This window comes from Bubalus kerabau, chromosome 8 (assembly GCF_029407905.1).
Source record: "Bubalus kerabau isolate K-KA32 ecotype Philippines breed swamp buffalo chromosome 8, PCC_UOA_SB_1v2, whole genome shotgun sequence".
NCBI lineage: Eukaryota > Metazoa > Chordata > Mammalia > Artiodactyla > Bovidae > Bubalus > Bubalus kerabau.
The window spans coordinates 85,371,034-85,393,275 of record NC_073631.1 but is presented as its reverse complement, the minus strand read 5'-3'; the positions used below and the strand labels follow the sequence as shown (position 1 = coordinate 85,393,275).

The window sequence follows — 22,242 nt, the reverse complement described above, 5'->3', positions numbered from 1 at the left end:
ATAAATGCCCACTGTGTACAAACAAAACCAGAATCTTTTATTTCGTTTGGGTGCAGTAGGTAAAACTATGCTTCATGGGAGCAGAGTTGATATCATGTCAATCACTTGTTCTTCATCAAGTTCAGCTAGCTAACATGAATTATTAAGGCTCTAGACTTCCCTGTATAGGGAGAGTTTGGGAAATCTTTACTATGTACATGACCTATTTTTATTATACATACTTCACCATTATTTTTAACTCAGTGCATCTTGAGATGATTCTTACTCTAGACACAACTGGCTAAATGGAGAGAAAGAAGTTATGAAGGCAGATGGGTTTTCTACTTACGTGGTTTGTCAATGGAATATAAAATCAGATCTTCCCAGAGTTCTGCATCGTCCTGCTCCTTGGCAAATTCAATCGCTTTATCAACATCATGCAATTCCTCCATGATCATCTTCAGGGCACTTCGGCTGTTACCCATTCGGCCTAGAACAATGTGAGAAACACATTTAGGATAATTTAATTAAACGTTTTAAGAGAAACCACATCTCACTTTATTTGTTTACATAGTTTGATAGCCATGACAAAAAGTGTATTTCCTTATATGACAACTGTAACTTAGTAAAATAAATCCTAATTACTAGGTATTTACTTTGTACTGAGTATTCACTTAAGTGCTTCACATGAATTACTTCCTGTAATCACTATAATCTGAGGAAGTAGTTCTATTAATATTTCAATTTTATAAAAAAGGACAGACATGTTAATCACTTGCTAAGATCATACAGCTACTAAATGGCAAATGTGGAATCTGAAACCAGGTCTGTCAGATTCTGACTTCCTTCTGATGAAAAGCAGAAAAAGAAAAAAAGAACAAATTTGTCAACCCATCCACAATTTATTTTGATTTACACAATACTAATTATTATCTCAGTAGCATTTATTAAATAATGCTACCTTCTTTATTGAGCTATGAAGTCTCCTTCTCCAAATATTAAATTCTTATATAAAACAGGCTTTAACCTCTGTTACTTTGGTCTGAAACCTATGTCCATTCTTGGAAAATTTATATCACGTTGTCACCCCACTCTAGTTTATGGGGACCAAAATGAATCAAAGCTACTTACTGAGAAGATAAACTGTCTCTTCTACAAAGTTTCTCTGTTGACAGATCTCAAGAGCCTTCAAATAAAGCAAGGTAAAAATGTTATGTGTTATCATATAAAAACAAATATCTACAGTCACTTAAACATACAAGTTTGAAAGAATTTTCCAATGCCTCCCTTTGAAAACAAAGCCTCTTTAAGTTTTGTTTGTAGCTGTCCAGATTTCCCTGAGAGGTGCTGGACTCTACACAATTTAACTGATAACATATTTGAGGCAGAACATTCCAGAGTGAAGGCAGAAAGCAAGATGCTGAAACAAAGGTTCTTCCCCACAAAGCTTTCTTTCTTTCTGCTACTTGAGGTTTCTTCATGGCACTGGTCTAAGCCCCGTTTCCTTCCACTGGATTCTAAGCTCCAGGAAAGGACTACTGTTCACAGCTGTATGTTCCCTGTAAAGAGCAGTAAACACTTGCTGCATAAAGAATTAAACACTGGGGTGGGAATATTTCTATTGCTGGCTTACCGGGTCTAGAAGAAAACTCTGTTCAAGCAGCTGTCAAAAGTGGGAGGAAAACTGAAAAGATATGTGCACCCTAATGTCCATGCAGCACCATTTACAATAGTGAAGACATGGAAACAACCTGAATGTCCATCACCAGATGAATGGATAAGCAAGATGTGGCACGTATATACAATGGAACACTACTCAGCCATAAAAGGAATGAAACTGGTTATTTGTAGTGATCTGGATGAACCAAGAGTCTGTCATACAGAGTGAAGTCAGAGAAAAGTATCATATTAATGCATATATATATAGAATCTAGAAAAACTGTACACACTAACCTATTTGCAGGGCACGTACAGAGATGCAGATGTAGAGAATGGACTGGTGGACATGGGGGTGAGGAGGGAAGGGGAGGGTGGGACGAACTGGGACAGCAGCACTGACGTATATACACAGTCATGTAAACGAGCCAGCAGGAGGCTGCTGCAGAGCACAGGGACCTCAGCATGGTGCTCTGTGATGACCTGGAGTGGGATGGTGATGATGGGGTGGGAAGGAGGCTTGAGAGGGAGTAGGTATACATACAGCTGACTCATATTACTGTACAGCAGAAACACTGTAATTATACTCCATTAAAAAAAAATAACACTTTAGAATTGGAATGAAACTAAGACAATGTTTTAGAGTTGTTTAGTAACTAAGTCATGTCCAACTCTTTCGGGACCCCATGGGCTGTAGCCCACCAGGCTCCTCTGTCCATGGGATTTCCCAGGCAGGAATACTGGAGTGGGCTGCCATTCCCTTCTCCAGGGGCTCTTGCTGGCGTGGATTCTTTCCCATTGAGCCACCCGGTACACAATCATTTAAATGAGAAAATGAGAAGACCTGAAGGCCACAATGAGCAAGAAACACCACTAATTTGATTACTCACACAATTCCTTTAAAAATTATGTAGCAGACAAAAATGGAAATATAGATCAGAGGAATAGGATAGAAAGCCCAGAGACAAATCCACGTACCTATGGTCACCTAATCTATCACAAAGAAGGCAAGAATATACAATGAAGAAAAGACAGTCTCTTCAATACGTGGTGCTGGGGAAACTGGACTATTACATGTAAAAGAATGCAATTAAAACACTTCCCAATACCATACACAAAAATAAACTCAAAATGGATCAAAGACCTAAACGTGAGGCTGGACACTATAAAACTCTTAGAGGAAAAGATAGGATACTCTTTGACATAAATTGCAGCAAGATCTTTTCTGATCTACCTCTAACAGTAATAATGAAAATTAAAACAAAACAAATAGGACCTAATTAAACTTAAAAATTTTTGCACAGCAAAGGGAACCATAAACAAAACAAAAAGACAACCCTCAGAATGGGAGAAAATATTTGCAAATGAAGCAACCCACAAGGTATTAATCTCCAAAATATACAAACAGCTCATGTAGCTCAACATCAGAAAACAACCCATTCAAAAAAATGAGGGGGAGCTAGAAACAGACATTTCACCAAAAAAGATATACAGATGGCCAACAACCACATGAAAGATGCTCAACATCATTAAATATTAGAGGAATGCAAATCAAACTACAATGAAGTATCATCTCACATTGGTCAAAATGGCCATCATCAAAAAATCTACGAACAATAAATGCTGGAAAGTGTGTGGAGAAAAGGGAACCCTCTTGCACTGCTGGTGGGAATGTAAATTGATACCATCACTGTGGAGAACAGTACGGCGGTTCCTCAAAAACTAAAAATAGAGCTACCATATGACCCACCAGTCCCACTCCTGGGCATATACCTGGAGAAAACCATAACTCAGAAAGATACATGCACCCTAATGTTCATTGCCGCTATTTACAACAGCCAGGACACAGAAAGAACTTAAATGTCCATCAACAGAGGGCTGGATAAAGATATTACATATATACAATGAAATATTACTCAGTCATAAAAATGAAGGACACTGTGCCATTTGCAGAGATATAGACGGACCTAGGGAGTGTCATACAGAATGAAGTCAAAAAGAAAAAATGTCCTATTAACACTTATGTGTGGGATCTCAAAAATGATACACATGAACTTATTTGCAAAGCAGAAATAGACACACAGAGGTAGAGAACAAATGTATGGACACCAATGGGGGAAGGGGGTGGGATGAATTGGGAGACTGGGATTGACATTTCCATATAACTTACTCTATGTATCAAATAGATAACCAATGAGAACCTACTTTGTAGCACAGGGATCTCTACTCAGTACTCTGTGGTGACCTAAATGGGAAGGAAATCCAAAAAGAGGGGATATATGTATAACTGATTCACTTTGCTGCATAGCTTAAATTGACACAACATTGTAAAGCAACTATTCTCTAACAAAAATTTAAAAAGTGATGTGGCGAGATGCTCCCTAGTATCTGTTGCCCATTTCTTATAGTAGTAAGATTATAGGTGGTTGAGTGACTGCCCAGAATGAAAACCTCAAGGCCTCTCTGGTGGTAGGAGTGCTATGTGACCAGTATCCACCATGGGGATGAACCAGAAATGTGGGAGGGCAGCTTCTGGGTCTGAGAACACCCTGCTCTCTTATTTTTAATCCTTTCATCCAAACTGCTCTTGGAAACATGGATGATACAGGAGACGCAGGAGACCTGGGTTTGATTCCTGGGTCAAGATCCTCTGCAGTAGGAAATGGCAACCCACTCCAGTATTCTTGCCTGGAAAATTCCATGGACAGAAGAGCCTGGCAGCTTACAGTCCATGGAGTCGCAAAGAGTTGGACACAACTGAGCACATACACAAAGCATAAAAGCATGTTTTCTTATTTTAGATTCTTGAATGTTCCCGAGCAATAGTGCTCCATCTAGAGGAAAAAGTAGCTAAACTAAGATTTTTAAAGCCAACAGGACATACGTACGTGCACGTGTGCAAAAAAGGAGAATAACAGAAAACAAGTGACAAGACAGAATAACAAAAATTGAGTAAAAAATGATGTAAAAATAATATTCAAAATTTTCCTTTCCTTATTTAATGTAAAGTAACAGTTAAAAATTTAGGGGTTAACTAATGGAAACTTTATCAGCCCTATCTACTGTATCAGTTTTATAATGATTTCTACATAGCCTTTACCCCATCATCTTTTATACACTCTTATTTTTCTTTAAGGAAAATTAATAAACTATGCATCTCCTACTTTATTCCTCCAGATTCATCTATACTGCCACCTTGTGAATGCAATTAGATATGAGAGTGACCATAAATTCAGGTATTAATGATAAAGCTAATATTTTGCTTTTAACTATTCTCGGCACAAGCAATCAGATTTGCGAACGTGAAAACTAGGACCTGATGACCACACCTGGAAATGACAGAAGAATGAACAGTTTAAAAACTGATGTCTCTCACAATTCTTGCAATATTGAGGAATATCTTTATTACTATTGCTGTTGCTGTTATTTTAATTAACTTTTTAAACCTGAAAAAAGTGATTCCTTACCACAGTGGAAAATATATGGGACCCAAAGTGAAGAGACTCAGGTTCTAAGGCTCAGCATGCTGTCTTATAGCTCTAGACTGGGGGGAAATCTACTTAGGTTTTTATGAGTCAGTAGTTTTTCTATGTTACAGGGAAACATAAAAGGAATTTGTTTCTAAGATGAAACACAGTGTGCACAGAGTTATTATTTCTAGGGAGAAAGGAATGAGATGCGACATGAATTAAAGTCAAGAAAATCTCCTTTAAGATGGCTTGAGGTACCTGAGCAAGGACTGTATATTTTTTGCAAATATACAGACTTCCCCAATGGAGTCTCAAGCAGAGATAATCTCTAATAAAGATGTCTCAAAGATCTTTAACATGAAAGCCTAATGACTTGATTATAGTGACATGTTTCAACCATTACTATCTCAAATCCATTTTGTTCCAAATTCTCTTTCCACTGAAAGTTATCTTAAAAAAAAAAAAAAAAAAAAAAAACTACTTCAAACATAATTGTTCTCAGGTTTGTGTTAAATTCTCTTATATGCAATTGATTTTTCCCAGTAGCTCAGAGAGAAAAATTCCAAAGGGCCCACACAATGCTCCAGGTGAGTTCTCTGTATTAGAAATATCATGTGTGGAGATGAGAATTTCTGATGCTCCCTTTGTGGTCAGAGCAGTATGCTTTCCATTGAACACTATTGGACTGGAAAACTGTAAACCAAATGGGCTGAAAGCATGTTCCAGACACGGACATACTGGAATCCACGTGGAACCTCTGTACAGTGTTCAGTGAAGGGGAAGAAGGATGCCTGGGTGGGTGCTGATCACCCTCGTGTGCGGGGCTCTGGCTGAGGAGTCAACAGGACAAGGCCAGGTCTGCCTGGAAACACGTTTCCTTCAAAGTGAGGCACAAACACAGGGGCACAGTTCAAAGATTAAGATTCTCCCTCTTTTTCTAGATTATAGATTCAGAAGTGAGAAAAGAGAGGAACGTTTGCTTTTCTAAGATGATGTGTTTCCAAATTTATTCTTGAGAAAAAGCCTTAGGGCCCAAACATAAACTGTTAATGTTTTTCATAAACTAATATGCAGGCAAGATTTTTTTTTTTAATTGTAGATTCAGAAAATTCATTGAGCTGAAACTGGTTCACAGTAAATTCAACACATTTGAAGTTAATCATCATGGGCTGAAGAAGCAACTAGAAAAGCTGTGATTGCACAAAAATTGCGTGTTGTCAAGTCAACTTCTTAGTAAGTGTCTCTTACGGGTCAAATACTTTTTTTTGTTGCTACATATGGCTGATGGTAGAAAGTACTTGCTCTCTGGCCATCTGAATTTAGGAAGATATGTGTAGATGGTAGAGAGCATTGCAGATGGTGTGAAGAACCATGGAAACAAAACTGAGGGTCTTCAGTCACCCAGTTTCTAGTACACACATGGTGAGTATTGTAGTTTATTTTGAAACAGCAAGCTCATAACACTAGTTCATATTCAGCCCTAACTAGAACCTCGTAGATATCAATTTATTCATTCATTCGACTGGCATGCAATAACATTCAGTGTCTAATGTGTGGCCGGCTACTGAGTTTATGAGAATCAGTGAAACAAACTCCTTTTCCTTGAAGAACTTATAGGATGGTGGGAGAGACTAGAAACTGTAGCTTTAACTACAGTTAACTACATTATAACTAAAATGGAATTGAGTGTGACAGAGAAATAGAAAAGTACATCATGTGGGTATTTAAAGCACACAGGGTGCAGGACTGAAGTTATGTATCAACTTGGAGTCCTGACTGGGGCAGTTGCCTCTGGCTTTGAGTGGTCCATGTTGCCCTCCCAGGCTGACTTTGCTGGTAAATGCATCAGACTCTGGACAGTGTTTTATGGTTGATAGAGTCCTAGACCCTAGATGAGACTTTTATCCCAGTTAAACCTGGCATAGAGATACTTGAGGTCCTTACCAAAATCTGATCTGATAGGACCACCCATTGTGATAGAATGCCCAGCAAAACCTCGTGCCTAAAGAGCCAGTCTTTCCCTTGAATGAGAATGGACGAGCAGAGACAGGAGACTAGAAGAACCCAGAGCTTATCAACAATGACAACTCTCACCTCGCAGCGTTTGAGCTGGGGCATCTGGGACTCACCTTTTCAAGGGGGCAATGGATACTGTCTCGGAGAAATGGAAGCAAGTTGGGTCGGTCGAATTCAGCATAAAGGCTGATCTGCTTCTCATGGTAGCGCTGTCCCTTATGGTGGTCTCTTTTGAAAAGCTTATGCAGATACTAAAAAGATCAAAGGAACAAATGAAGGATATTAAAATATGGACCTGTTTAACATTGCTATTTTCAGCCACAGACAGGCTGGTGGAAAAGCAGTTTTTGGGAAAAATCTCTACGTGAAGGGGAAGTGGAAAGGAGACAACCTTGGCAAGAGTAAGGAGGTGCTGGTCCTTCCTAGGATGGCCCCGAGTGACCTGTTTCTGCCTCTTACCAACCATGTGGCCCTGGGCAGGTCACTAACCCCTCTGTGACTGAGTTTCTTTATTGGCAAAAATCTTCAGTTGTGAGGACTGAATGAGTTACCATTTGTAAATCACTCAGAACCATACCTGGCTGGTAACAGGCACTGCAGAAATGTTAATGACAGGAGCTGTTAATATTCTCACCATCATCTGCTTCACCTCAGAAGTAAAAAGCTTGATCAGTGTTTCTAGATTGTAAAAATTCTCATCCTTTATATAAAAGGGGGTAGAATCATGGAGCAAGAACATGTTCTCAAAAATAACTCCAGTAGAAAGTGCTAAATTAATTCTCATATTTTCTAAATCTCCTCTCCTGAAGTTTTACTGAGATCTGTGTTTGCCATGAAACACTGCCTCCACTGGGGACCTCAAAAAGTGAAAAAAATCAAGAAGAGTCAGGTGTTTTGAACCCATTTTCATAGCTGATTTCTTTTTCTGACTGTCTGAAAAAGTTAATGAACCTTCAAGGGATTGAGTGATTCACTTTCAACTTGGAGTAGTAGCAAGGTTATCAATATATTGCACAGAAGTCAGAAATCGATATTCAATGTTTCAGAGATCAGATCAGTTGCTCAGTCGTGTCCGACTCTTTGCAACCCCATAAATCACAGCACGCCAGGCCTCCCTGTCCATCACCAACTCCCGGAGTTCACTCAGACTCACGTCCATCGAGTCAGTGATGCCATCCAGCCATCTCATCCTCTGTCGTTCCCTTCTCCTCCTGCCCCCAATCCCTCCCAGCATCAGAGTCTTTTCCAATGAGTCAACTCTTCGCATGAGGTGGCCAAAGTACTGGAGTTTCAGCTTGAGCATCATTCCTTCCAAGGAAATCCCAGGGCTGATCTCCTTCAGAATGCACTGGTTGGATCTCCTTGCAGTCCAAGGGACTCTCAAGAGTCTTCTCCAACACCACAGTTCAAAAGCATCAATTCTTCGGCGCTCGGCCTTCTTCACAGTCCAACTCTCGCATCCATACATGACCACAGGAAAAACCACAGCCTTCACTAGACGAACCTTTGTTGGCCAAGTAATGTCTCTGCTTTTGAATATGCTATCTAGGTTGGTCATAACTTTCCTTCCAAGGAGTAAGCGTCTTTTAATTTCATGGCTGCAGTCACCATCTGCAGTGATTTTGGAGCCCAGAAAAATAAAGTCTGACACTGTTTCCACTGCTTCCCCATCTATTTCCCATGAAGTGGTGGGACTGGATGCCATGATCTTCGTTTTCTGAATGTTGAGCTTTAAGCCAACTTTTTCACTCTCCACTTTCACTTTCATCAAGAGGCTTTTTAGTTCCTCTTCACTTTCTGCCATAAGGGTGCTGTCATCTGCATATCTGAGGTTATTGATATTTCTCCCAGCAATCTTGATGCCAGCTTGTGTTTCTTCCAGTCCAGCGTTTCTCATGATGTACTCTGCATATAAATTAAATAAACAGGGTGACAACATACAGCCTTGACGAACTCCTTTTCCTATTTGGAACCAGTCTGTTGTTCCATGTCCAGTTCTAACTGTTGCTTCCTGACCTGCATACAAATTTCTCAAGAGGCAGATCAGGTGGTCTGGTATTCCCATCTCTTTCAGAATTTTCCACAGTTTATTGTGATCCACATAGTCAAAGGCTTTGGCATAGTCAATAAAGCAGAAATAGATGTTTTTCTGCAACTCTCTTGCTTTTTCCATGATCCAGCGGATGTTGGCAATTTGATCTCTGGTTCCTCTGCCTTTTCTAAAACCAGCTTGAACATCAGGAATTCACGGTTCACATATTGCTGAAGCCTGGCTTGGAGAATTTTGAGCATTACTTTACTAGCGTGTGAGAGGAGTGCAATTGTGCGGTAGTTTGAGCATTCTTTGGCATTGCCTTTCTTTGGGATTGGAATGAATACTGACCTTTTGCAGTCCTGTGGCCACTGCTGAGTTTTCCAAATTTGCTGGCATATTGAGTGCAGCACTTTCACAGCATCATCTTTCAGGATTTGGAATAGTTCAACTGGAATTCCATCACCTCCACTAGCTTTGTTCATAGTGATGCTTTCTAAGGCCCACTTGACCTCACATTCCAGGATGTCTGGCTCTAGGTCAGTGATCACACCATCGTGATTATCTGGGTCGTGAAGATCTTTTTTGTACAGTTCTTCTGTGTATTCTTGCCATCTCTTGTTAATATCTTCTGCTTCTGTTAGGTCCATACCATTTCTGTCCTTTATCGAGCCCATCTTTGCATGAAATGTTCCTTTGGTATCTCTGATTTTCTTGAAGAGATCCCTAGTCTTTCCCATTCTGTTGTTTTCCTCTATTTCTTTGCATTGATCACTGAAGAAGACTTTCTTATGTCTTCTTGCTATTCTTTGGAACTCTGCATTCAGATGCTTATATCTTTCCTTTTCTCCTTTGCTTTTCGCTTCTCTTCTTTTCACAGGTATTTGTAAGGCCTCCCCAGACAGCCATTTTGCTTTTTTGCATTTCTTTTCTATGGGAATGGTCTTGATCCCTGTCTCCTGTACAATGTCACGAACCTCATTCCATAGTTCATCAGGCACGCTATCTATCAGATCTAGGCCCTTAAATCTATTTCTCACTTCCACTGTATAATCATAAGGGATTTGATTTAGGTCGTACCTGAATGGTCTAGTGGTTTTCCCTACTTTCTTCAATGTTTAGTTCATGTTAAATGGACACAAACACCCTAGAACCCACCTGAGGTGGGAAGACTTCATCACACCAAGTGCATCAGTGCATCTGCCCCCTTGATTGGATTGATTCCTCAACACAGAGCTTGAGCCTGCCTTGAAGTTGTGACGGGGAATGAAGCTGCTGGAGCCTGACACTTGCTGTCGTATATGGTCACTAAATAAGCCTAACCAGGACACAAGCACACTGAGAACCCCCTCCTTGGGTTAACCGCTCCCTCTCTCTCAGGCAAGAACTGGGGGAGGCCGAGAGAAGTCCCTGCTCTGATGAAGACTCCGGCCACTCCACTGGCATGGTGTCAGTGTAAGAACTGACACACTGCGGATTCCCAGAGGTGCAAATGGATTAAGAAGGTTCTTTCACATCTTTGGGGCAAACGTATAGAGACGTTACTTTGCCTGACAGAGACGATGGGCCACTTCCGTGTGAGCACTGCCAGCGTTCTACCACTGCCCTACTGACACTGTCACTTGGTACCTGCCGCCTGTGATCCTGTCTCACGGCTGAAGGCAGCCAGAAACCACTGCTTTGCAAACAAATTCCATGATGACCCACACAGAGGTACCTTGCTTGGGTAAGCGGATAATCTGGCGATTTTCAGTCATGAACAGCAGAGCAAAAAGCATTCAGAAAACCACTGAGCAAACAAAGTGACAACTTCCCCCCAAGTCACTTCACGTTCCTATACTGGAGTCTTCAAAAGCTTCAGTGCATGAAACTGACTTATAAATGCTCTGTTTCCTAATGCTCCTCCCGGGGTGCAAAGAGGTGCGCACAGACACAACAGTCTTATATGATGCTCACAGGCCTACTGGAACAACCCCTATTTTCACTGAAGACTTCTCTGGCATCATTTTGAAAGGACATAGAAAAATGTCTCTTCCTGTTTTGCTCCCATGATGACAGCAATGCAGAGGATCAAAGGAGCCCCCAACAAAAGAAACTAGAGTAATGGGCCCAATGGCCCCACCACACGACCACATAAGAGAAGAAGGCACAGGCTCTGTCAAAAAATGAGGCTCTGATCTGTGAGTGTTCTGTGCGGTCCTGGACATGGAACAGCTGTGTGGTGTTTCCTTAGCAGGAAAACGTGGTATCTTTGGTGTAGAGTCAGGGAACTGGCTTGGCTGTAATTGATGCCATAATTATATTGAATGGTAACTAGAGAAGTGTGGACAAAGAACACTACCTGCCATTTGTAAATAATGAATGTTGCCCACCATCAAGCCCATAAAGCCACTGCAGCCAACCCAACAGAGCACCCTGAGGGGAAGTCAGCTTGGAGAAAAACACACTCTGGCCCTGGACAGTTAAGATGCGTATCTAAGGGATGATTTCAATGAGTCCAGAGTCTACTATCTTCCTATACAAAGGAAGGCACTAAAATCATTAACTTGAGATGTTTGTTGTCTGTGTCTGTGGTTAGCAATACTCTTGGGATATTTCACTATATTTTTGTTTTTTTTTCCCCAGCAAAAACTGCTATACATCCTGGCTCCCCTGACCTGTTTGGAACAGTCCCTTAGCGCTATCTAAGAGGCTGCTCTCCCAGGCTATAGTTCTCTGTATGTGCTCAATAACACATAATTCTCAACTTTCGGGGTGTGTATTTTTTTTTTCTTCAATTGATAGAAGGAAGTTGTTTACTCCTAGGCATAGTTTGATAATACAAAAATGTGATAACTTTTTTTTTTTTTAATCACAATTCAATTTTGAGTCAAAGTTAAAGTTCCTGATCTGTTATTAATTCCTAGTCTGGATTCTGATCATCTGCTGCATAATAACAATTACAGAATATTGTGTTCACTCCAGTCTTCTCAAACCAACACTGGAAGGTGACTTGCTGCTCTATTCAATCAAAGGGCAAAAGAGAAGGACTGTCATGCTCACCACGTGCTGCAACTCCGGTCTGTCTTCTAATTCTTCCACTACTTTTTTAATCTATAGGGAAAAAAAAATTAAATGTAGAGTTATGAGGATACAAATACAGCTGTGAAATTATCTGATGAACATCTCTCTTCTTTATGGTGATAGTGGTCTCAGACACTCATCTGTTTCAATACATATAAAGGCACTCACTGAAATTTTATCTTCATTGTCCAGAAGCATGTCAACAGCTTTCTGCAATATGAAAAAATACCCAGTCACTGAAATTTGCCACAGAAAAAGAGAACACAGAACATAATGTGTTATATATGGTATCACCATGAAAGGCAGAGGGCCTGTTTTACATGGATAAGAGGGTTCTTAGCTTTAGAATGGTTCTTGAGATATTTCTAAATGTATTTTAAAATTTGTTTCACTCTGCGGTCTCTGTGTTTTGCATACAACATAAAATGATGCTGTGCTACAACTCACAATACAAAGCATTTATATTCCCAGTATCACAAAAAAGAGCTTTCTTTCTGGCTGCGTGAATATTGATGGAGTCCCTTTACAGATTCCACAGATAAAAGGAGCTGGTCTTATGTGGAGAAGAGGATAAGACACAGAAGGGGGAAAAAAAAAAAGACACCTGAAGCTTCATAACAGTATAAAGCTTATGGATTTACAGAATTGAGTTTAGCCACCTTTATCATTCAGGAAACACAAGTTAGCGTTTGTAACAAGAGGCGGTGGGAAGACAACCCACCAGACTAAGCCTCATACAGAGTCCCTGGGTCTTGTTCTTGACTCTGTTACATTGCCTACCTGTCTGCTGCATTTTTTTTCTGAAACATTAGGATGTTGGAAGAGATTACCCTTAAGTTATTTTCTAATTAGAAAGTTACGTGATTCCTTGAGTTCATGCTCTTGAATAGCAATGAATTTGAACTCATTCATCGTTTGTCTACAGCTTCATATACAAAATAAGCTCTTGAGATACATGAAGGGTGGGTCAGTCATAAGGGGAGACCAGCTATGGGAAAATTAATTTCTATATAAGTTGCTCATCCCCTTAATCATCTTCTGCCAGAGAAGCAGAATCTCTGCACCTGAACTTCCTAGGAACTGCACTATTTTTAAATCTGTACTCCCTAAGGACTTGACTCATTCAGAATGAAAAATGGGCTAAAAGCATCTTTCAGAAAAAGTAGATTTAGCTTCTATTTAAATTAAGTTTAAGTGTGTGAAGTCTAATACACAGCACGTAATAGATATATAATATAGCACATAATACCCCTAGATACAGTAAAATAAAATTTTAAAAAGTCCAAGTAACCTTTTTGGAACCTTAAGTGTTCTACTCTTTGATTTATCTAAAATTTCAACTTTTCGAGTAACAGCTACTGTATTTTATGAAACTATTTCTTTTCATCACTAGCACTTGGCATTAACTTTCTTTTTTAAAATACATACAATTTCTATCACTTTACAAGACCCACTGTGAGATGTGGAGGCTGGGTGCCCTCATCAGACAGAAGTGAAAGTGTTAGTTGCTTAGTCGTGTCTGATTCTTTGTGACCCCAAGGACTGTAGCCCTCCAGGGTCCTTTGTCCATGGAATTCTCCAGGTAAGAATACTGGAGTGGGTGTCCATTCCATTCTCCAGGGGATCTTCCTGATCAAGGAATCAAAGCCAAGTCTCCAACATTGCAGGCAGATTCTTTACCATCTGAAGTCTTTACCACCAGGGAAGTCATTAGACAAACATCCCATTATTCAAATCCACTTTATTATCTTCTTTTTAATCTTTTTGTCATCTGAGACCAATGGCAACTCCACATGCTAAAGCTGTGAATGCCAAAGAATAAAAGTGCCACAAACAGGCCAGAACAGTTTACTTACAGCTTGAATTCTGGGACATACAATTAAGAGGATTGAATGAGCTAAAGCATACGGCTAGTTTCTCTGTTCCTATGAATTACAATGACCTGTTTTACTACAAAAAAAAAATTACTTCACATACACACAACTTTAAAAGTTCCACATCAAGTTATGATTGCTTTTACAGAAAAACTGCGTCAGCTAAAGGAGTCCTGAATGCCAACTACTAAAGGAACATCTGGTGAGGGTCAGAGTGTTCTGAACAGTTAGCATACAACAAGTTATGTGATTGATTAACTACTCCAGCATGTGGACAAATGTCTATAAAAACTTGGGACAGCACAAATAATTTATCAGTAGTAAAATAAGAAACACATGATAACTGATTCACTTTGCTGTACACTTGAAACTAACATATACTATAAATCAACTATACTCCAATAAAATTTTTTAAAAAATAAAGAAATCTTAAAAAAAGAAAAACATTACCTCAGAATCAAAATCCATTAATAAAACAATTTTATCCTTGATAGAACTGAAAAGATTATGCTTGTGGATCAACTGGAAAACGTCCTTGTGTCTTAGTGTTAGGTATATTTCCAAAGCATTGCCGTAGTTTTTGTCGTAGGTGTACCTGGTAAGACAAAGGTTCTACATTAATGTTCATCAACACTTCTAATAAAACATGAAGATATATTCAATAAATCATGTTTTACTTTAATGAAAACTGAAACACTTGTTTAGAGAGAAAAATTAACTTTTTTTAGAAAAGTGTTCCTTGGGATTGAACTATATGTGACCAGTAAGTATTTCTTTCTCAGAACCTTGAGAAAATTTTAGAAAATTGAAAATATTCTATTGTCAATAGTCTGTCAATATTGACAAAAACTAATTTCCTACAGAAAACTCTCAAAATGTTTTAGAGAAATCTATATACAAAGAAATTATGACCCCCAAATGAAGGAAATTCTTATTCTAGTAATAGAAAGTTACAATTCTTACACACAGTAGTCAGATGACAGATGGGTGATATTCCAAAAGCTTATCTGTAAGGAGGTTGTATAAAATTCAAATGTGTTTTTGTGTTGAAACAATGTTTTTCACATTGCTTAATTTGGCAAGTCAGCTCCTAAAGGCCAACTGATGCTAAGCCCCATTGGGTCCATTATTAGTACTACAGAATTATCAGTACTATTAGTGTTAGTAACTAAAGAATCCAAGGAAAACTAGAACAATGTTTCCAGAAGAAAATGATTAGTGTTCCAACTCAGTGCCACAAACAAAACTCCTTTGGTGGAAAGTCTTAACAGCCCTGATGCTAGGCCATTGGGTCTCCTTTTCCTGGTCTCGGGCAAAAGAGGTAAGAGTGATAGAAGGGCTTGTCTGAGATGGTGGGAGTGTGAGGAGGGAATAAGCAAGGTGGTCTTCCTGAGATTAACTACAGCGTGCTTCATGTTTCACTAATCAAAGGTCCTAGAGCACAGGGGTACCTTATCTGTCTGCATCTCAGGCATTTAGCACAAAGCCCGAGTCACTGAAAGTGCCCCAAAATACAAAAAGCATTGACCAAGCTTCCATATTCTGAGACCTGACTCAGTGCCAGGCACTGCATTCAGTTCTTGATTAAGAAATTTCATGAAAACCAACCCATACGGAATTGCACCCGGTGATCTTATAGATAAAACACTCTCTGACATACATCACAGCAGGATCCTCTATGACCCACCTCCCAGAATATTGGAAATAAAAACAAAAATAAACAAATGGGACCTAATTAAACTTAAAAGCTTCTGCACATCAAAGGAAACTATTAGCAAGGTGAAAAGACAGCCTTCAGAATGGGAGAAAATAATAGCAAATGAAGCAACTGACAAACAACTAATCTCAAAAATATACAAGCAACTCCTACAGCTCAACTTCAGAAAAATAAATGACCCAATCAAAAAATGGACCAAAGAACTAAATAGACATTTCTCCAAAGAAGACATACAGATGGCTAACAAACACATGAAAAGATGCTCAACATCACTCATTATCAGAGAAATGCAAATCAAAACCACTATGAGGTACCATTTCACACCAGTCAGAATGGCTGTGATCCAAAAGTCTACATGTAATAAATGCTGGAGAAGGTGTGGAGAAAAGGGAACCCTCTTACACTGTTGGTGGGAATGCAAACTAGTACAGCCACTATGGAGAACAGTGTGGAGATTCCTTAAAAAACTGGAAATAGAACTGCCTTATGATCCAGCAATCCCACTGCTGGGCATACACACTGAGGAAACCAGAAGGGAAAGAGACACGTGTACCCCAATGTTCATCGCAGCACTGTTTATAATAGCCAGGACATGGAAGCAACCTAGATGTCCATCAGATGAATGGATAAGAAAGCTGTGGTACATATACACAATGGAGTATTACTCAGCCATTAAAAAGAATACATGTGAATCAGTTCTAATGAGGTGGATGAAACTGGAGCCTATTATACAGAGTGAAGTAAGCCAGAAAGAAAAACACCAATACAGTATACTAACGCATATATATGGAATTTAGAACGATGGTAACAATAACCCTGTGTACAAGACAGCAAAAGAGACACTGATGTATAGAACAGTCTTATGGACTCTGTGGGAGAGGGAGAGGGTGGGAAGATTTGGGAGAATGGCATTGAAACATGTAAAATAACATGTATGAAATGAGTTGCCAGTCCAGGTTCAATGCACGATAATGGATGCTTGGGGCTAGTGCACTGGGACGACCCAGAGGGATGGTATGGGGAGGGAGGAGGGAGGAAGGTTCAGGATGGGGAACACATGTATACCTGTGGCGGATTCATTTTGATATTTGGCAAAACTAATACAATTTTGTAAAGTTTAAAAAAAAAAAAAAAACTACTGCATTCCAGACATATTAAAAAAAAAAAAAAAAAGAGTCTACAGTTTGAGAAGTTTACTAACTTGCAGACCCAAGAATGACAGAAACCAGAGCCTCACTGGGAAAATGACTTGCTGCAGCAGTCTAAGACCTGGCGTCCTTCCCTCCCCAAACCACTGCCTCCACCAAGTGGTGCTGACCAAAGCTCCTCTCCTCTGGGAAATAAATTACAACTGTACTGTCTCACACATTTCCCTTACCTTACCTTCTAGCTGTACACTGGAGGCTTACGAAAAGTTTTTTCTACTAAGAGTGAATATGGGAAAATGGTACATACAAACTTGCATTCTCCCAATTCAGTTTGCCAGATCTAAAATACGAAAACTTTTCATGACGATTGATTTGGGGGAAAAAAAGGGCATTAAAATATACTCACAATTCTGCCAGGGTTTTAAGTAAGGTCCTGTTCTGACTATCTTTCTTCAGGTGATCCCGAACCGCTTGAACTATTACTGAATTGTTGTACAGATCTCCCGGCCATTCTCGGATCAACGTGGCAAAACCCTAACCGAGGGGGAAAAAACAGAACACTCTTTAAAAAGGAAAGCAATCCCAAGAGTTCAAACAATGCCTGAAAGTTTCATGGAAAACACACAAACCCATTTATGATGAAAACATTGGTCCATAAACATATCATCCATTTTCAGACTATGGGTTTGGTGGTGGCAAGGGAGGCAGAGAATGACCACATATCCATTTCCATTGGCCATTCCTGAGAAGTAAAGTGGGCAGAACTATCCCTGCTCTTCGTATTGGATGAAATGCATGAGGAAGCAAGGCCCCGGGGTCCTTCCATTAGGCACCACTGCACAGAGTTAGGTCTACTTGCTCTCTCCTCATCGTGGACTAACTGTAACACCTGGAAGGCATTCTCTGACATCTTACAGATACTGTCCAAGTCAGCTGCTCAGCCAGCACTGTGCAGGTGGTGGCTTTGCTCCCATGGTGGAATCAACCAGCATCCCACGTTCAGCAAGTTATCATCTCTGTCTCCCTTCCACTGGGTGCCTCCAATTCTAGTTTTGTTTAGGGATTTGGGACTTGGTTCAAGTCTTATCCCCTGATCTTACCCTGACTCTTTCTGTATTTCAAATTTTGTGGTTCTCATAGAAAATTCCAGATCCCCTGATTGAATCCTGTCTCCAGTGCTGTGGATCCTGTCTCCAGAGCTTTCCAGTGCTGTGAGCCAGTGTCCTGGGCAGTCTCTGCAGTGCTGATCCCTAATTTTAGCCCTTGTAACTCAAAGTACTAGGGAGCAGTTTACTTACTGATCTTTGGCAACTTTTAGGGGAAAAAAAACAAAACCAAAAACCTTAAATGTTTCTACAGATAGCAGAAGAAATAAAAATATTCACATTATTGAAAAAATTATTAATATTAAATAACTCAATGAATGCCTTAATGATCCTTCTCTGGTGGCTCAGATGGTAAAAAAATCTGCCTGCGGTGCAGAAGATCAGGGTTCAATCCCTGGATCAGGAAGATCCATTAGAGAAGGGAATGGCAACCCACTCCAGTGTTCTTGCTGGAGAAGTCCATGGACAGAGGAGCCTGGTGGGCTACAGTCAGACAGGACAGAGTCAGACACATCTGAGCGACTATCACTTTACTTCAGTGCCTTAATGAACTACTTTTAATTGGTTTATATGATACTTAGAAATGAAAACAGCATGGTGGAATTTGCTTCTGTAAAGTACTAGGATTTGGTAAGAAGAAAAATCATGAGAGAATCAGGAATAGTTTCAAGTCCAGTTTCTACTCAAGTATCCCCTGGGAAGGATGGCAAGATATCAAAACAACAGTCTGTGTATTTTCTATTCAAACTGCAACTTTCCTTCATGTGACCATGACTACAGTTTGATCTGTGAGATTTGGGAAGGAGATTCACTCAGTAAAGAGGACATATTTTATAAAACCACTGAATCACAACATTAAAATATTCTCTGAATCAAAATGATACTTTGGATCAAGTACAAAGGATCAAGTTTCTGTTTTCTTAAGACTCTGTAATTTATAAGATTAAAAGAAAAATGTCCTGACAAGATTTCCACCCCAATACTAGCAATTCTCAGTAGCCCTGAGACCAGGAATAATACTATTCAGGGAAAGATGAAAGCTTGGCTCCTTTTTTATTTTCCTGATTCAGTTAATAGCCTTGCAGCACTCCCAACTTCTAATGAAAATAAGACAAAATAACCGATCACACTGCGTGATTAAAAATGAGACGACTCCAACATAAACTGAAATAAACACTAATCACATTTCACATTAGGCTATTCTCTGCTTAACTGATTCTATGTATCTCTGATTAAATATGATGAAAAATACTGATGAAATTACCCTGAAGCCTTTATTAATAATTAGAAAACACAGTTATCAGGGAGCTATTAGGATCCAGTGGCAAAGTAAGAGAATCCCTTGGTGCCCATCATAGGAAGTAAAAGGTTAAGGACTATTCATTAAACGAAATGCAACAAAAATCACCCCATTTTTAACATGCTTATATATCTGTTATTAATATTATGAAGCAAAGCTTAACTATTTTAATAATTCTGGTAGGCTGTAAATTAAAAATTAAAAAATTTCAGTAGAAACTCCATACAAAGAAATCATGAAACACCAGTACCTTCAAGAAAATACTTTTAATTTCATATATTTTTTATTATATTTTTTATCAATGTTTAGAAAATAATTTTATTTTTGGCTGTGCTGGGTCTTTGCTGCAGGCTTTTCACCAGTTGCAGAGAGTAGGGGCTACTCTCCAGTGGCGGTTCACAGGCTTCTCCTTGCGCTGGCTTCTCTTGTTGCAGAGCATGGGCTCTAGGGTGTTCGGGCTTCAGCAGTTGCAGCTCCCGGGCTTAGAGCACAGGCTCGATAGTTGTGGCTCATGCTCGTGGCATGTGGGATCTTCCTGAACCAGGGATTGAACCTGTGTCTGCTACACTGGCAGGCAGATTCTTTACCACTGAGCCACCAGGGAAGCCTCTTATATTTTTAATTTGACCTTTAGTACTATTTAGAGGCACAGAATTTTCATCCACATTATGTGTGATCAAGTGTTGCTACACAACACTGCTATCTGATCAACTCGGTGACAGTTTAATTCAAAACTAAACATGAAACTGAGAATGATGGGAGCTAAAATATGAATTACTTTCAAGAGCTTATAACAAAACCAAATTACTCGTAAACTTTTTAATAATAATGACTAGGAAGACACCCTAAAACACAGCAAAAAAAATCTATAAGCTTTAAGTTTTGCTTATTTCTTCCACTCACAGTCAAAAGTTTTTCAGGTATGAATCAACAAGATACCTTTAATGATATAGGATTTTAAAGTTTCTGGAAAAAAATAAGGGTTGAATAATGAATTGTAAGAGAATCACATAAATAATAAAAAATTTTTTTTATTGTTAAATTACATTACTTTAAAAAGAGGACAAGTATACTAAGCTTTGGTATTTTGAAATAAAGTTCATATTCTTTCCATATTTTTTGGGAAGGTGTACAAAGATGGAATATTTATGATAATTATTCTAGGTACTCAGAACATACTGGAAAGAAACAGGAACAGTCCATTACAAGTCTTTTTTCACTGAAGAAACCTTTTTCAATAACTACAGCCAATAATAATCTCTCATTTTTTTATATAACACATTACTCTGCCTGTTTTACATATTTTCTAGTTACTTGAAGCTTATTTATACGGTGTCCCCAGTAGGAGAAGGCGACGGCACCCCACTCCAGTACTCTTGCTGGAAAATCCCATGGGCGGTGGAGCCTGGTAGGCTGCAGTTCATGGATGGGGTCGCGAAGAGTCGGACACGACTGAGCGACTTCCCTTTCACTTTTCACTTTCATGCATTGGAGAAAGAAAGTGAAGTCGCTCATTCGTCTCTGACTCTTTGCCACCCCATGGACTGTAGCCTATCAGGCTCCTCTGTCCATGGGATTTTCCAGGCAAGAGTGCTGGAGTGGATTGCCATTTCCTTCTCCAGGAGATCTTCCCGACCCAGTTCCAGGGGATCTTCCCAACCCAGGAATCGAACATGGGTCTCCCGCGTTGCAGGCAGACGCTTTACCATCTGAGCCACTAGGGACCCACTCCAGCATTCTTGCCTGGAGAATCCCAGGGATGGGGGAGCCTGGTGGGCTGCCGTCTATGGGGTCACACAGAGTCAGAGACGACTGAAGTTGCTAAGTCACTTAGCAACTTAGCAACCAGTCTGTAAATCCACTAAAGGCTGGGACTGTGTTTTCCTCTTGGATCCAAATGAGTACTCAGCCCAGTCCTCGACCATGGTAGGTTCTAAAGATGTGTTGAATTGAACTGAATAGGAAATAAATAGAAACCATGCTCCTAGACTGCATGAGTTAGAACCTAGCATAAATGGCATACACCATTACCATATACTCTTCTGTACAGATCTAGAAAGGAACAGATCCAGGCCGGGAGGGAAGATTGGATCATCACACTAGAACACATGCTAATAAGAAAAGAACATGAATAAATTCTGTTCCATTAGTATGCACAATTAATAAAGAAATATTTTGTTCAGTTTTAATTCATACTAAAGCACTTAATCCCTCCCTATGATAAAAATACAGGCTTATAAAAGTAAAAGCCCAGAGGGATGCTACGGGGAGGGAGGAGGGAGGAGGGTTCAGGATGGGGAACACATGTATACCTGTGGCGGATTCATGTTGATATATGGGAAAACCAATACAATATTGTAAAGTTAAAAATAAAATAAAATATATTAAAAAAACAAAAAGAATTACATTGGTGATGCAGGCATCAGAATGCTTGAATTGAACATATCCAGGAACACTTGGCTGACAGTAACTGACCAAGTCTTTGTGTTATTAAAGGATTACAATCTTAAAAGTCCCTTTAGATCTTAAGCTCTAAAAATAATCTCAGAGTGAGAATGTAGTATTTGCATTATTACTTCTCTTTAAATGGACTCAGTTATTGGTTAAAAAAGTGCCCGAGTAGGCACTCAAAACACAGTTCTTTTTCTCATGCCCTCTCTGATTGCCTCTTTCTATTTCTATTAACCTTTCTGCAAATTACTGCACATTCTTGTGGGAAGGAGGAAAGATGTAAATAAAGTCTTCCTTATTTTTCAAAACATAACATCAGAATGTGTGAAAGCAAGGACAACTTGTAACATGATATGAGGTACCAAAAATGAAAACAGATCACCGGGTTAGGCTCCTGAACATTAGTAGGAGTTGAAGATGGTACCACTTT

At 39.5% G+C, this 22,242-nt stretch overlaps 1 protein-coding gene across 5 annotated transcripts in view; it reads right to left on the bottom strand.

Moving 5' to 3' along the window:
- VPS41 (VPS41 subunit of HOPS complex) overlaps positions 1-22,242 on the bottom strand; it is a 211,604-nt gene that overhangs the window by 12,267 nt on the left and 177,095 nt on the right. For all 5 annotated transcript variants that reach the window (XM_055590765.1, XM_055590767.1, XM_055590764.1 and 2 more), the window contains 7 exons: positions 17,362-17,489; positions 14,541-14,685; positions 12,385-12,426; positions 12,196-12,246; positions 7,235-7,372; positions 1,111-1,165; positions 329-469 (listed from right to left, as the gene is read on the bottom strand). In XM_055590765.1, the coding sequence (XP_055446740.1) occupies positions 329-469; positions 1,111-1,165; positions 7,235-7,372; positions 12,196-12,246; positions 12,385-12,426; positions 14,541-14,685; positions 17,362-17,489 (700 nt within the window). The remainder of the gene's footprint in view (positions 1-328; positions 470-1,110; positions 1,166-7,234; positions 7,373-12,195; positions 12,247-12,384; positions 12,427-14,540; positions 14,686-17,361; positions 17,490-22,242) is intronic.